The sequence below is a fragment of the Kryptolebias marmoratus genome, linkage group LG17 (assembly GCF_001649575.2).
Source record: "Kryptolebias marmoratus isolate JLee-2015 linkage group LG17, ASM164957v2, whole genome shotgun sequence".
Classification (NCBI taxonomy): Eukaryota; Metazoa; Chordata; class Actinopteri; order Cyprinodontiformes; family Rivulidae; genus Kryptolebias; species Kryptolebias marmoratus.
In genome coordinates, this window is record NC_051446.1 from 8,861,728 (window position 1) to 8,877,551 (window position 15,824).

At 42.4% G+C, this 15,824-nt stretch overlaps 1 protein-coding gene across 5 annotated transcripts in view; it reads right to left on the reverse strand.

The window, feature by feature from the left end:
- Positions 1–15,824, reverse strand: part of LOC108235892 (myosin-16) — a 64,342-nt gene that overhangs the window by 11,026 nt on the left and 37,492 nt on the right. For 4 of the 5 annotated variants that reach the window (XM_017416205.3, XM_017416206.2, XM_017416204.3 and 1 more), the window contains 8 exons: positions 9,278–9,334; positions 3,420–3,506; positions 3,061–3,306; positions 2,864–2,981; positions 2,261–2,388; positions 1,963–2,159; positions 1,730–1,862; positions 1,438–1,654 (listed from right to left, as the gene is read on the reverse strand). In XM_017416205.3, the coding sequence (XP_017271694.1) occupies positions 1,438–1,654; positions 1,730–1,862; positions 1,963–2,159; positions 2,261–2,388; positions 2,864–2,981; positions 3,061–3,306; positions 3,420–3,506; positions 9,278–9,334 (1,183 nt within the window). Of the gene's footprint in view, positions 1–1,437; positions 1,655–1,729; positions 1,863–1,962; positions 2,160–2,260; positions 2,389–2,863; positions 2,982–3,060; positions 3,307–3,419; positions 3,507–9,277; positions 9,335–14,517; positions 14,779–15,824 lie in introns of those variants that run through there. The other variant, XM_017416207.3, reaches the window with a different exon arrangement.

Consider the following 15,824-nt stretch of genomic DNA (forward strand, 5'->3'; position numbering starts at 1 on the left):
AAAAAATTGCATATTAGCTAAACATTTAGTTTCAACATTTAGCATTTAGATATAACATTTAACATTTAGATTTAACATTTAACATTTAGATTTAACATTTAGATTTAACATTTAACATTTAACATTTAGATTTAACACAATGTTTAGATATAACATTTAACATTTAGATTTAACATTTAGCATTTAGATTTATATTTAGCATGTAGCTGTAACAATTACATGTAACTAGCTAAATGTTGTAAAAAGTGATATCAGAAAATCAACACTACATTTTTAAACAGTGTTTGTAGGAGCTATTTCTTTATTTTTGCTAATTCTTTAAATTTAGTTTATTGATTTGTTTATTTTCAGGTGAATTTCTAATTTATAAATGTGACAAAATTTAGGCATGAATTTTGAGCACAAGCTCTTTTACAAACGGCGCCCCATAGTCTAAGTGTTTCAGTGGCTAGCGATTTTCTCTTTAATTTAATGTTTATTCTGATTGTTTTGGGACCCACTGTAGTCACTGTGCTCTACAATATAATGTGCTGCCAGTCACAGAACAATAACCTGAGCAGCGTTATGTCACATTATATTCACCTGATGAAACACAGCACTGACATTAACTTCACAGAGAAGCTGTGTCAGGAGCAGATGATAGAGTTTTGTGGATTGAAATCTTCAGAGGCTTTGATCTGATACCGAGTCTGTAAAGTCCCAAATACTTTTATGTCCTTCAGGCTACTTCCCTCATGTCCTATATGTCAGGCAGTTGAGTTAATAGTTGAGCGAACCATGTTAGTGTAAAAATAATAATAATAGTATAGTTCAGCTGACCGGGTTTCTGATTTTATAGAAATCACCTGTCTGCTGCTCAGCTGACCTGACCCTGTGTGACATGGCTGCATGTTTGCAGGTCGAGCATGTAACTAAGATCAGATAGTGCCAAGATGCATTCCAGCACCAGGTGTGAGGAGTCATACTCAGGGCCTGTCCTCATGGGAACGACACCCTTTGCGTTTCTGTTTAGACGACCAAAATGTATCGTTATGAAACCAATGATGTCATAGTCCTACCTCTTACCTAGCCTATGACCCAAAGGCGTCCTCTCCTTCCTGTTTTGTTGACAGTTTTTACTCAGCGTGTAAGCTTAATGTGTATGCTCCACACCTTGTTTCATGTTTTCAATGTAATCTGGCGGCAGAGTTATGGCACCACATGCAGGCCTGGCATGGTTACTACAGTGTTTCAGACTTTTTTTTTGTTTAGCGTTTCAGTGTGAATGAAGACATTTCTAGAAACGCTGCTGTGTTTACAAGGACATTTTTAAAACTGACAAAAAAAAGGATTGTTTTGGATAAAACTGTTTCCATGTGGACGAAGCCTTAAAATAAAGACTCACAGTGAGGTTACAGATCTGATACTGGTTGTTCTTCCCCCTGAGACTTTGTTTACCCTGGTAGGCCTTGTTCTCCCTGCGCAGAGCTTCCAGCTGCTCCAGACTATCCTCATGAACCGTCTTGAGTTTGAAGAGTTCTCCGACGTGCTGCCTGCTCTCCTTCTGACAGCCCTCCACCTCGGCCACCAGCTCCTCACACTTCTGCTTCCAGTCGCCGAGCTGCTTCTCCAGGACTCGTTGTTTCTTATCCAGAGCCTGACCGCAGCTGCTGGCCTGAGGCGGTAAGCATGCTGTTACTACATCTGCGCGAGACAACGCATGCTTTGCTTCATGTTTTGTCCTCTTTACCTTCTCCAGGTCCATGCAGAGCTCCTCCACCTCTCCTTGCAGCCTCTGCTTGTTTTTTTCCAGCGAGGAGCACTTGGCCTGGGTGGCCTCCACGGCCTCCTCAGCCTCCTGAAGCCTGGCTGCCAGCTTTTTCCTGTACAAACACACATTATTGACACGTCAGACTCCACAAAAACCATTTAAGGCTTTAAATTGTAACAAATGAGGCGACGGCTGCCAGTTTCAACAGATACCGTGTCTCTTCCAGCTCATCTGCGTGCTGAACGGTGTCGGCCTCGTGCTTAGTCCTCCAGTGCGTCACCTCGCTGTTGAGTTTGGAAACGAGGCGCTGCATCTCCTGCTTGCTCTCCTGCTCCTCCTCCAGCTGCTCCTTCAGCACCTCACAGTCCTGCCGGGCCAAGCTCAGGCCGCTGACGACGACCTGCTTTCCCTGCCGCCACCACCACCACAGACATGCCGATGATAAAACCCCCCCAAAAAAACACGCCCCGAATGATCTCGGCATTTGTCGTCGCATCTCGACACACTGACCTTGACCTCCTCGTCCAGCTGTTTCTTCAGCTCCTCCAGCTGTGACTGGAGGAGAGCCCTGGAGCGGGTCAGCTGGCTCACTCTGCTCTCTGCCTCCTCCAGCTGTCGACTCACGTCGGAGTTATCAGCTGAGACAACACAGGAACGCTGATTAATCACTCACACCCAGCGGTACTGAGTCAGCAGTGAACAAACTAACAATGTGATCATTTAGTTACAAACTGTTAGCGGAGCAGCAGTGGGTCAGATCTTAGACAAACCACAAGAACATCTCAGAATTCAACTTTTCTTGCAAATTTATATACCCCTGAGTGTTCACTTGAATCAGTTTCATCATTAGAAACAAAGAATGTCACTGTTTGCTCTACAAAACCAGCTGTGTAATGGCTACAGTAGTGTGCACACACTGCAGCCCATAATTTGTATTGTTGACTGGTGGACAGGTTTCAGGGACTTCGACTGCCTCTGAACAGAACATTGGTGTCTTTGAAGTGCAAATGTGTCCCCTCATTGTAGGACATCTTTACACACAGTAAGAAACTGACAAAAACAAAGCCTCCACGGTTAAGGGATGCTGTGGACTCATGAAGAGCAGCGGCGTACCTGAGAGTCGGTTCTTGGCCACACTGAGCTCAGACAGCGTCCTCTGCAGCTCATCTCCTCTCCTGTTGGCCTCAGTCAGCTGCTCCTCCAGTTTCTTTATCTGGCTGTCCGCTGACATCTGAGGCACCACAAAAAAAAAAAAAACAGTCAGATCGCCAACATGTCAAAAAAAAACAGCCTTGCGCTGCCTCCCCGACCTTGGCTTTCTGCAGACTGTCCAGCGACGCAGCCAGGTCGTCCACCTCCATCCTCAGGTTCTGTTTTTCCTTCTCCAGTTTGGCTCTGGTCCGCTGCAGAGCCTCACACCGCTCACTCAGCTCGGCCACCGCCTCGCCGTGCCTCTTCTTCAAGGAGGCAGCCAGTGCCTCCGACTGGACCGAGGACTCCTCCAGGTCCCGCCTCAGCCGCTGGAAGTCAGCCTCTCGCTTCTTGCTCACCTCCATCTGCTCATCACACAGAGGCTGCCGGTGATCCAGGTGATGTGCAGGAAACCTTTCAAGCTGTACGTTACAGGAATATTTCCTTAAAAAGGCTAGGAATGCTTGCGTGAGCATACCTGCGAAGCAGTAACCCCTCCTGCTTCCTCCAGCCGGTCCGTGAGGTCGTCCAGCTCTCTGGTGAGGTCTGCTCTCTGCTTCTCCACCTGACAAACACAAGGACAACCCGGTGTAGGACCAGAACTCTGAACGAGTGGAGGTTTTGCTGGAATCCAGAACAACCGAACCTGTAGTAGTTTCCGCCCTAAATCAGTCCCACCTGACAGGGCAGGATATTTAATCGGCTGGAGATCAACATTACTGACATCTCACGAAAAGGAAGTCTTTTTTTTTTTTCCTGGGGTCAAAGGTTAGTAGAGAGGTATCCACCCAGAGCAATGCAGGGGGATAGCTGCTGTTAAACCGTCCAAATTTCCTGTGAATGTTTGCCTCCAAGCACTCTTCTGGGAAAACCTTGCTGCTGTTAGCTCAGCTTCACCATGTGATGCTTGTCTCTATTGTGGCTGACAGGGAAGAAAACAGTTTCAGAACCGAAGCATGAAATAGGTTATTTTTTGTCTGACTGGCCTTCCTCCAAACAAGAGGCAAATGCAGATTTTCTTTTATTAGTTTTTTAAAAACAACTAAAAAACAAGCACTCAGACTTTGAAGTGATCTCTTAAAGATGACTGGATCAATTGTTCTCCAGGCCTTCTGAAGGTCTTTCAAAGTTTTTCTTTAGACTTTGGCCCCTTTTTCACTGAGTTTTAGTCTATATGAGGCGTGAGTTTCATCGCCTTTTGTCAATCGGCACCTTATTGTGATGGGGGTGTTTTTAGTGGACGCCAGCTGACGAGTGCTCTGTGGATTGGTCCGATCCCTGGTTGCTGGAACTAGCTGTAGGAGCATGGACTTTCACTTCACTGGTGGGATGGCACAAAAAGTAAAGACTGGATCTTCGGGCCCTCAGGAGGCTCTTTGATTCTGTTCTTGACATCGCTGCATTCATTTTACACAACGTCCCAACTTTTTCAGAATTGAAGTTGTACAAGTAGCTGAAATGAGCTTCCTCCACAATGTGGCTGTACTCACCCTTAGCTATGGAGGAGCTTAGAGAAGAGTCACTAGGGTGGCAGTGGCTTGGGAGGAAGGAGTTCATCCTGTTGCAGGGTCAAAGCCCTGCTCCGTCCATCTCAGCCGTTAGGCAAGACACTTCACCTTGCTTACTGGTGGTGGTCAGAGGGCTTGGTGGCGCCGGTGTAACGGCAGCCTCACTTCTGTCAGTCTACCCCAAGGCAGCTGTGGCTTCAATGTAGCTTACCGTCATCAGTGTGTGAATGTGTGGATGAATGGGTGAATGACTGAATGTAGGTAAAGCGCTTTGAGGTCCTTGGACTAGATGCAAGTTCAGGCCATTTACCATTATCTGCATTAAAAGGAGTTAGTTGAGGTTGTTTGGACATTTTGTAAGGTGTCTTCTGAACGTCTTTCAAGGAAGGTGTTTCAGATATGTCCCCGCTGAGGGGGGAACTTAGGGGATGATCCAGGAGATTCAAACTCACAGCAGCTCTGGGAATGCCTTGAACAGGAAGAGGAAGCTGGGGAGAGGGAGGTCTCAGGATCTCTGCTTAAGTTTGGGTTCAAAATAAATGGATTTGAACCCAAACTCTCATGAATTGTTCTGGCTTTAAAAAAGTCTTAAATTCTGCTGTGTTAAGTAGGAGTATTCAGCAGGGAAAAAAATGATCATGTTTTTAAAAGACATGAATTTTTTGGGTGCTCGTTAAAATACATGTTTGTATCTAAAGTCACTTTGAATTCAATAACACCTACTGTATGTAGGGCAGGCCCAAACATGGAAGTATTTTGTTCGATGAGCAGTTTACTTTTCGCTACCCTTCTGCTACATTTAGCTTACCCACTGCTGCTTTCAGCTTGCTACTTTTAGCTTGATTTTTTGTTAGTTTTAACTTCAAGCTACCTCGTTACGACTATTAGCTTCTAGCAAGCATTTTGCTTCTATTACCTGCCCTTTTGCTACATTTAGCATTGAGCTAGCATTTAGTCCTTTTGGCTTTTAGCTCATGTTTTGCTCCTTTTAGCTTTTAACTAGTGTTCTGCTTCTTTTAGCTTTAAAAGTCGGTTTCAGCTTCTCCCCAAAGAAGTCATTTAGCACCCAACATTTAGTTTATCTAGTTGCTTTTTAGTACAGTGTCAGTCTGGCGTGAATTGGTGCTCTATTAATAAACTGATTATATTATATTATATTATATTATATTATATTATATTATATTATATTATATTATATTATATTATATTATATATTGAATTGTACTGAATTGAATCTAAAACCTGATCCCTACAGCAGCTGTAGAAATGCAAATCCCATTTCTCCAGCAGGTAGACCCATATTTATGTGAAGGGGACACATGGAAAGAGTTTCAAACAGTCCGTTTTTACACGAACAACAGCCAACTTGTTGCCTTTTCACTCCACTTTTTTACAGCCACTTTAACGACAGCCGGAGATGTTGAGACTAGTCCATAAAAACAAAAAAAAACAAAACAAAACTGAAGATCCAGGCCTCCCGGAGTGCAGCCGTCTCCACACACACACCCCAGGCAGAACCAGGGGAAAACAGATGACTCTAACCGGGGGCCTGCCTCTATCAGCCCCCTGCTGTCAGTCCCACCAGCGCCTCCAGCTAAAAATCAGGCCCACCTGCTCCGCTAGCCCCCCCCCAAAAAAAAAAAAACGTCTAAAGCCTTCAGCTCACTCATCGCTCTTCTTCACACTCCTGAGTCAACATACCCCCCTGCACCCCCCAACCACCGCCACTACTACAACTACCCCCCCTATATAAACTGGGAGGTCAACACTCCCGGAGTCCTGCAGCTGGAGATTCATCTGCCTTTTGCACGAGAGCATGAAGGAGTAGGAGTGTGTATCTGCGCAGGCACGCAGAGGTGTGTTCGCACAAAATGCTTTCCCAGTTCTCATCCGTGTCCTTCTCTGTCGGGATCTCATCTGGCGTCGATTAAAACTCCTCCCTGCAGCACGAGTCAAATGAAAGTACAGTAGATCGACCGTCTAAAACTAAACATGTCCCTGTTTTGTTAAAGCCTGGACCTCTCTTTGAGTAACATCCATAAACTGGTTTATATGTGTATAACTGCAGCATCAGGTGAAACCATGAAGAAAAAACAACACTTTTTTAAATGAGTCACTGTATTGTAAACACAGCTGAATGCATTAATATGCTTTTCTTTTGTCTCCACAGATGGCAAAAGGGCGATCATGTTGTTTTCTTTGTGTTTTTGTATTCAGATTGTTTCTTTTCTTGCCTTCATGTGTTGTTCTCTGTGCCCCTGTTATCATTTCACTTCCCCTCAGTCTATCTCTTGTCTGCCTGCCACACCCATCTACACCTGCCTCAAGTTTTTGTAATTTTTCCACCTGCGCCCACTTTTGCTGATTGCTTTCTGTCTTTAAAACCCGGTCATATCCCCATTGATTCGTTGGTCCGTTGTTGCTCGTATGCGCCGTCTGGTCCGTTCCTTGTCTTGCCTCGAGTTTGCTGATGTTTGGATTTTGTTATATGTTTAGTTCTGCTGCCACGTCAGCCTTTTGTTTTGTTCTTTTTTTTTTTTTTTAAATAAATTTGTTTTTCTCCCCGACAACGATGAGTCTGCGCCCTGGGTTCGCCTCTCTTTCCTGCCAACCTGACACCGTGTCTGTGCGTGAGGTGTTTGCCTGCTGTGTTAGCAAAACATCTCACGAACCACTAGGCAAATTTTAATGAAACTTTCAGGAAATAATCGATCTGTGTGCGTCTCCAGCTGATCAACTTTTGGAGTCAAAGATGGCGGCCACAAGTAGCTGACCTTTATAAGCACAAAAATGACTATAGCTCAGTCGGTTTTACAGATGTCAAGCTAAAATTTGATGTGGTACTAGCTGATTTATTTGTGTATGTGTGTGTGTGTGGTTGACATTCCAGCTGGGAGAGGATCTCCTGGTTCTGTCTGTATCTCCTGATGGTATCAGTCCGGCTCTGACCTGGGGAGCAGCGCTAACAATGGAGCGCCTGTCTGCGGCAGAGGTATGCTGTAATTGAGCTGCTCTGAAGACGAAGGCTGCGGAGGACCAGATAAAGGCGTGCGGGTCCCAGCATGCCTCTCTCTCTCTCTGTGTCTCTCTCCTCTGCAGCACCTTTACAAATACCACCCAGAGTGGAGAGCACACCCCCTCCTCCCCCCTCTCCCCCCCTCCAGGCCTGCTGTCAGTCCATTCAGCACTCAAAGACTTTAATCACTGTAACCCTTCGGAGGGACGAGCGGGTTTGGAACGACTTCAGCGCACACAAACTTTAAGAGCATCTTGTTTAAACTAACAGGCACTTAAAGAGCCCGCGCTGGAGGATTAGCTTTACATGAAAACCTCACATCACAAGGACGACGTCTGAGGCTCTCTGTTGGGGTTTGAAAAGTGCACAGAGAGTGGTTCTGTTTGATTCTAGGAGTGAGACGTGAGGGCTATTAACGGCCTAGCATTCCCCGAAGGGCTGCGTATCACCCGCCACCTTTTGTACCAGAGTTTTAAGATCGTCTTACGCTGAGGAATGACAGAGTCACAGCCATTTTGGTCAAACCTTGAAAATACCGTGATGCGGAATCTCGTGTGACACTGTGAGAGGGCACACTCAGAGTATGTGTTGTTAATGACTCTCAGCTACTGCCACATCAGATTTGAGCTCAGTACCTGTAGAATTGACTGAGTTAGAGCCATTTTTATGCTCGCTAATGTCGATTAGCTGTAGTTGTCATTTTAAATTAGGTTGGCTCTAAAAGTTAATCAGCTGTAGATATACATACAATCCTTACTTTCTGACAATTTGAATAAAAGTCATCCAGTGAGTCATGAGATATTTTGCTAACAGACAGACAGAGTTGAACCAAGTAGGCATTGCAAAGGTTTTAAGTGTTGCAAGATCTTGCATAATGAATAGAACTTGGATAAGTGCTAGGAATGAGCCTCAGCTGCAACCACACTAAATCTGAGTGTGATATCTGTAAAACTGACTGGATTGTCTGCATTTTTTTATATTTTCCAACGTCTCTTGGCTGTAGCGGCCATCTTCAATGGAGTTGGCTCCAAATGTTGGGCAGATGTTGAGCTTTACTGAATGATTATATCCTGAAAGTTTCATTAAAAATATTTCCAGTACTTTAGGAGCAATTTTGCTAACAGACAGACAGCGATGACTCAAAGCAGGTAATTTTAAACAAAAATTTTGTTAGCCCTCAGATCATGTGTTGGGGGATTAGTTTTAGCTACTACCACTGCAAATTGTAGCTCAAAATCTATAAAATTGACTGAATTACAGACATTTTGGCTTTTTTAAGGTCAGTTGGCTGTGGTGGCCATCTTGAATCTGGTCAACTCTAAAAGTTAATCAGTTGTAGAATAACATTTAATGATTAGTTCTGAAAGTTTCATTAAAATGCATCCAGTGGCTCATGAGTTACTTTGCTAACAGACAGACAAACAAACACACAAACAGACAAGGGGAAAAAAAACATCATCATCCATCTTCATTTTTCGGCAGTGGGCAATAACAAGAAACAGAGGGTGTGCTGATCAGTGAGCAAAAGAAAAAAAAAGAGGTTGAGGTCTCCTCTGTGCCTCTGGGTTACCCTGTATCTTAATCAGGAACACATGGTTGGTTTATTATCACAGGTGTGGATAGTTTGAGGAACAGAGGAGTTGTACCCCACCATCAAGTCGTTCCTCCGATTGGACAGGTTCTCTCTATTCCAGACTGTTAAAGCAGAGCCTGGCTGATCCCAGAGCTGCTCGGTTTACCCTGACAGATTTAAGGCTCGTCTTGTTGCGTTTGGTGCGAGAAGCTTCACGGCTCCTGACGGTCGTACTGTACCTTGGCTCTCACGGCCCGCTCTGCCTCCAGCTCCTCCTCCAGCTCCTCGATGCGAGCCTACAGACACACAGAGACACATTTACAGGCAACAGCCAGCTGCAACTGATCCATGAAATGTGATGAGAAAGAAAATAAAAAATGTTCCTTCACTGTGCCATCATGACAGAATCTACGTGGTCCTAAACCCACAGACTGTGGGTTATTTCAGGGCGGCGCTTGAGACGGTCGCCTCGTAAACCATACTTTTTCTTGGGTTTGGCACGCCGAAAGTTTCTTTTTTTCCTCAGGTAGCAATTTAAGGGAAGAATGCTCCACAGCCACTGGTCATTATCTTTACCCTGACCCAGGGTGTGGAGGGTGCTGTGTCCGGTCAGCGAGACGAAAAAACACTGATGCCACTTGCCTGAAAATTCGAAGAATTCGACGTTCTGTTTTCGAGGTTCCTCTCGGTTTTACAGCCCTGGCTGCAAGTCAGACACATCAGTGTCAGAGTGCTTATGTAATGTTATTGGGGGCCTGCAGAGGAATGCATGGGAGCAATGGAGTGATGGCATTCCTATGGCATTTCTATGGCAGGTACCTCTAAAAGTGTCCATAGATTTATTCATATTCTTCCGTCAACTTTAACATGGCCCAATGTATCCACACAAATTATATATCAAAACAACCAGCTCAGTCATGGGATGTGTGCTATTACTTTTTGTGGCGTTTCAAGTTACCATGGCATTGTATTTTGCAAAAAATGACACCGTTAAAACCCAATGCAAACCAATGAGCGGAACTCTCAACTGACAGTGTGGAGCTCTATGAGCAGAGCACATTTTCTTAGCAAACAAACCTTTCCTAAACCCCCATCTTTTATGATACACGTACAAATTGGACATCAAAACTTAGGCATTTTTGTCTTTTAGGCAATGTTTCTACTTTTGCTGTAGGGCTTATGGCTTCCTCTCAAGTACCCTCAGAAGACAGAGTCTAACCACTTGACTTCCTATCTTTTCCTATTATAATTTTCACTGACACTGTTTTTCTGATCGTGGTGTGAGAGATGTTTTTAAGTTGTCATATCTCTGACACAAAGTACTGTAGTAATGGGAATTTTTTTTTTTTTTTCCTCACATTATTGCTTTACAGTAAAACGCATTGGTTGGATATGTCCAGTATAGCAAGACAATACATTCATTGAAGTTATACAGATGTCCTCAGTAATGTTCTTATAATAACTAACTTTACATTAAATATATTTTCATTTATTACTTTCTGACAAATAAACTCAAAAACATCACATTGAGCTCACAGTGCATCAGGTTGCTTTCAGTCTTCTCGTGTCAAAACGGCCATTTCTAAAATGTTTCCTTTCAAGCGTGTGGGCTTCTTTGTACACAGGATGTCCGTACAATCTGGACGTATGCAGAGACACGACAAATACAGCATCAAAAATTTCTCCCATCCTCTTACAAAAGTGGCTTTGGAACAGAAAGTGCAATGTTTAGATATGACTAATATCAGGACAAAAAGCAGTGTTTGACCCATGACAGCTGTCACATTACTGCCAAGAAAAAAAAAAAAAAAACTCGCCCCATTTCAGAACATTCAACCAAACCACCAAACCACCATTTTTTTCTCCATTATTTATTTATTTATTTATTTTTAGAAAACATATGTAAAAAGCTTTGCATGTCTTGGTAACCATATTGAGAGGGTGTGGAGAAGTCTGTAGGCCTTGCATGGTCACCAGTGAACACAGCCATATAACCAGAGTTCCAAAAAATTGCAAGTTCTCTTGAGTCTGCTCTCTGGTTTGTCAAATGAAAGAGTCCAAAGGGCAGGTAAAGTCATGCACATCCTCCCATCTCCTCTGACACACATATGCTAAGCTTTAGCTTTCCCTCCTACACATGCACACACACAAAGGGCGGGAAAATCGGGCATTCTGATTGGCTAAGGCTGTTGCCATGGTTTCTTGACTGCTGACCATAACTCAGGTAATTTGATGTTCACTGACTGTTATGATGAACTTCATCTTTTCTGACTCTATAAAAACTATGTGTTGAATTAACACGTCAACTCTAAATGTCTGTCTATTAGCAAAACATCTCTTTCTGAGCTGCTAGATGTATTTTGATGTAAATTTCAGTCATCTTTAGAGAAACATCTAAAACTGATTACCTTTCAGAGTCTCTCTGGTACAAGATGGGCACATGTTACCTTATCAAACACAAAATTGTCCATAACTCACTTATTTTTAAAGGTATTAATCTAAACGTTTGTGTGATGGTAGCTGTCAGTGATACGCCAGACTTACTGTCACCGCTAACAGATCCCTTAGATTTGCATTTAAAATTTTCATATAAACTATTGAGAATAATGCCTGTTAGCAAAATATCTTGAAAACCACTTGGTGGTTTTTAATGAAAAACTCAAAAAGCAATCAATGGATGCACCTCTACACCTGATTAACTTGTGGTCTCATTCTGATTAAAGATGGCTACCAAAGCTACTTTAGAAAGCACATAAATGGTTATTACTGTGTGATTTTTAGAGTTACTGAGGTAAACTTTGGTGTGAATGATCCCTAAGACATCCTTCAGGTTCTTTTGTAAGAATTTGCCCTAAACTGTTGGTGAAAATGTCTGTTCTCAAAATCTCTCATGAACCACATATCCTAATTAAATTCGTAGAATTTAATCCTTAGATAAACATCTAAAATTGATTAATTTTAGATGCATTTCAAGATGGCCACCGTAGTTGTCTTTTAAAACAAAGCTGGCCACAATGCAGCCATTTTTAACAATACTGAGCTAGAATCTTGTGTGACAGTAGCTGTCAGTGATCATTAAAACATAGTGTGACTGCTAAGAGATCTTTGAGTTTTTTGTTTGAAACATTGCTATAAACTGTTAGGAATATTGTCCTGGAATGTAACCATTATTTGTATATCTACAGCTGATTAACCTATGGTGTCATTATGGTTTAAGATGGACACAAAAAAAATAAATAAATCACTCACCAAGTGGTAGGTCCCTTCAAAATTTCTCCAGGAATTGTTCTAGTAACAGCCGCAGTTTTATATGAATCATTATGTCTGCAGTGATATATCTCGAGGTCAGAACCCTTGGAACCAATTGGTTTGCTTCTGTTTGCAAGTGTACATAGTTAATGTGTTTAAAGAATGCATTTTAAGCAAATTGCTCTTTAACTATTTCACAAAGTAGTTTTGCTGCATGAATTTAACAAAACAGAAAAAAAAAAATCTTGCTGCAAATACACAAATACAAAGGAAAACAATGGAAGTATATCAGAGAAGATTCTAGCTTCAGAAGATCAATAATCCAGGAATGAGATGATAAGCAAACCAAGTCCCATGTTTTCAGGCGGACTGGAGTTCACTTGTTTGGTTCGCACCAAAGTTTGGATGAACTGAAAGCCATTTAAAGCAGATCAAACAGCTCTGGTGTGAAAATGCTCTAAGATCCAGAAGGGGAACTAGAACGCCACTGATCTGGGCTTTATGGCAAATGGCTCAACAAAAGCCTCTCCTCAGTGCTTGAAGGACTCTAAGACCATGGGGAACAAGATTCTCCACTCTGATGACACCAAGACTGTACTGTTCAGCCTTAAATCCAAGTGGTATGTCTGACAGAAACCAGGCGGGCTCATCATCTTTCCAACACAATCCTAACAGTGAAGCATGGTGGTGGCAGCATCATTCTGTGGGGGTGTTTTTTTCAGCAGCAGACAAGGAGACTGGTCAGGTTAGAGGGAAAGCTAAATGGAACAATGTACAGAAATATTTTCAATATAAACCTGTTCCATGATGGTCAAGACTTCAGACTGGACCAAAGGTTTACTGTCCAACATGACCGCACACAGAGAAGACACACGAGGGTGGCTGACAGGCTGCAGAGCCTGTTGCATCAACCCCTCCAAAAAACCAAGGCTGTAACTTCTGCCAAAGTTTCAACTCAGGACTAAATAAAGAGTCTAAAGACTTGTGGAAATGTGATATTCCAGTGTTTATTTCTAAAAAGATTAGTAAATTAGGGAGAAAAAAGATAGAAAAATGCAAAGATGAAGCAGGTCTGAATACTTTCTGATGGCTCTGTATACCTGCACACAGCAGCTGATTTATGAGTACTAAAAACTGTAAGATATTACAGTAAAAAAAACAACAACACATCCTTATTGGCACATATTGTATCTGTCAGGCAGAGACCTTAAATCTCTGAGAATGTAACTTTTCAGGAAATGAAAGGAAAAGTCATTCTTTTCAATGAAATAAGCAGTGTGGTTACAAGTTCACAAGCTCCGTTTGACACTTTTTATTGGTTAGCCACCCATAAAACCACAGACAGATGGTAGGAGGGATCAATAAAGTTGATTTATGTAAAAACATAAATATTAGGAAAAACTGAACTGTAAGGTTTTTGCTCAAGAGCAACAATGCTTTGGTTAAAATATAATTAGGAAATGTTGAGCTATTTTAATAGGGCTATAATTAAACACCAGTCATTAAAGGTTTAGACTCAAAAAGTTGGAATTTGTTTAAGCAACTCTGACTATATTGTGATAACACTATGTATTTTGTAGTTATTTAAATGACACACAAATTTTTTCTAATTAAAACAAGATCAAGTGTATGTTGTGTATGTTGATATAAAATATTGTCAGTTTTTTTAAAGAGAAGGAAATTAATACATCTGCACTTCAGTGGTTACCTTTTTAAACAAACAATGTTTCATATAAATCAAAGCATCATCGTTGTATAAAGAACGTTTAAGTAGTCACATTAGAGTACTGATTTACTAGCATCTGTTAACACTCCTGTATCCACCTTTAAATGCATTTTTCTGTTCCTCAGATCATCAATAGCCATCAGATTGCCCTTGCGTAAATAAATCATTTTTGGCTCCACTTATCTCCTGCCAAAGCTGCAGTTTGTTCTGCTGATAAAAATTTATTGCACCTTTCCCGGAGCGGCTGTATCCCGCCATGTTGTGTCATGTTCTGAGCTATCTTGAGTTTCTATCTCCATCTCAGTGTCAGGAAGTTGTGTCTGACATGCCGCATGGCCCCGGGACACTCACAGCAACAGCACCTAAGCCTCGGTGATGTGGTGAATGCTCCACGCCGCTAGAACACCCCAACAAACTAACTACCAGACAACAGACACAAACACCATCTGTAACCAAATCAAGCAACTTTGCAGCTCAGACAGAAAGACAAAGGTTTAAACTCACATGCCAGCGGAGGACCTCTGTGGAGAGAACAGCCATGGTGAAGCAACAGCTCCTCTGACTGAATGACTGACTGTCCCACACACACAAACATGATCAAACACACACACAAAGCTTCACCGTAGATCCCCTCCGGCATGTTAATGTCCACACCCACTCCTGCATTCGCAGCCTCTCTCAGTCCTCCTGACACTTCCTCTCCCACATCTCTGTTTCTGGTTAAATTCCCTCCTTCCACAGCCTCAGCACAGGTCTTCAATAGCAGCGTTGTGAACTCGAACTGCATGGATGAACACTTTCTAGCTTCAACTCTGATTCGGAGTTGCTGTTCTACATAAAACAGACTCTAGTCCAAATAATCCCACAACGCAGTCTCTGTAGAGGACCCCTTTGAGGACCGGCAGAGAAAATAGCCGCTGGGACCAGTCCCAATGTTTGATTTCTCTTAAGTCTTTTTCTTTCCGCGGCACTCCGAGAGCAGAATAATTGTCTGTAAATTGTAATCAGATGTGGCCTCAGTGCTGTTAGCAGTGTGAGATGTCCCACAACCCATCTACACACACACATTATTCAAGTTCCTGCAACAACACGAGACTCTGCAGGCTCAGTTCTTTAAACAGCTGTGTTTAGATTCCAGCAGTAAAAGTTGATTACTTAAACTGAGAACATAATAACAAGTCGTGTGGGGTGGACAAATCCCCTGTTCTTTGGGAAAAGCCACAGGTGATTTCAGTGTGATTATGAGACGGATCCTGTTTGGGACAGGTGCATGTTGGACTCAAGGTACAAACACTTAAAGCATCGTTTGAACAAGTTTTCAGAAAAGAGAATCAATGGTTAAAAGCATCAAAAAACGATATCATAGGCAGAGAGTAAACTCAAATTGGGTACATTTATGTGTGACAAGAAGTCTTGTTCTTCATTATTAGTTCCAAAAATGATGTCAATACAACCCTAGATAAGTCTCAACCTTAGAATAATACATGCTCATTATTTATTTTACCAAATATTCAGCAAGTGTGAAAAGGAAGTGTGTGCGAAAAAAAAACAAAAAACAATGCCCATGTTGACTGATTTCACTGAAATTAAAAAAAGTCATTTTCAAACAACTAGGAGTCCATCATTCTACAGTAAGAACCACTATTTACAAGTGTATAACATTTAAACAGCTGTCCATATTCCCAAGAGTGGACATAGCAGCAAATTCAACCCAAGGTCAGACTGTGTATTACTTATTTATCAACCTTTATTTAATCAGGCAAGTTCTAATGAGATTGCAGATCTCTTTTTCAAGAGAGGCCTGGGCCTGA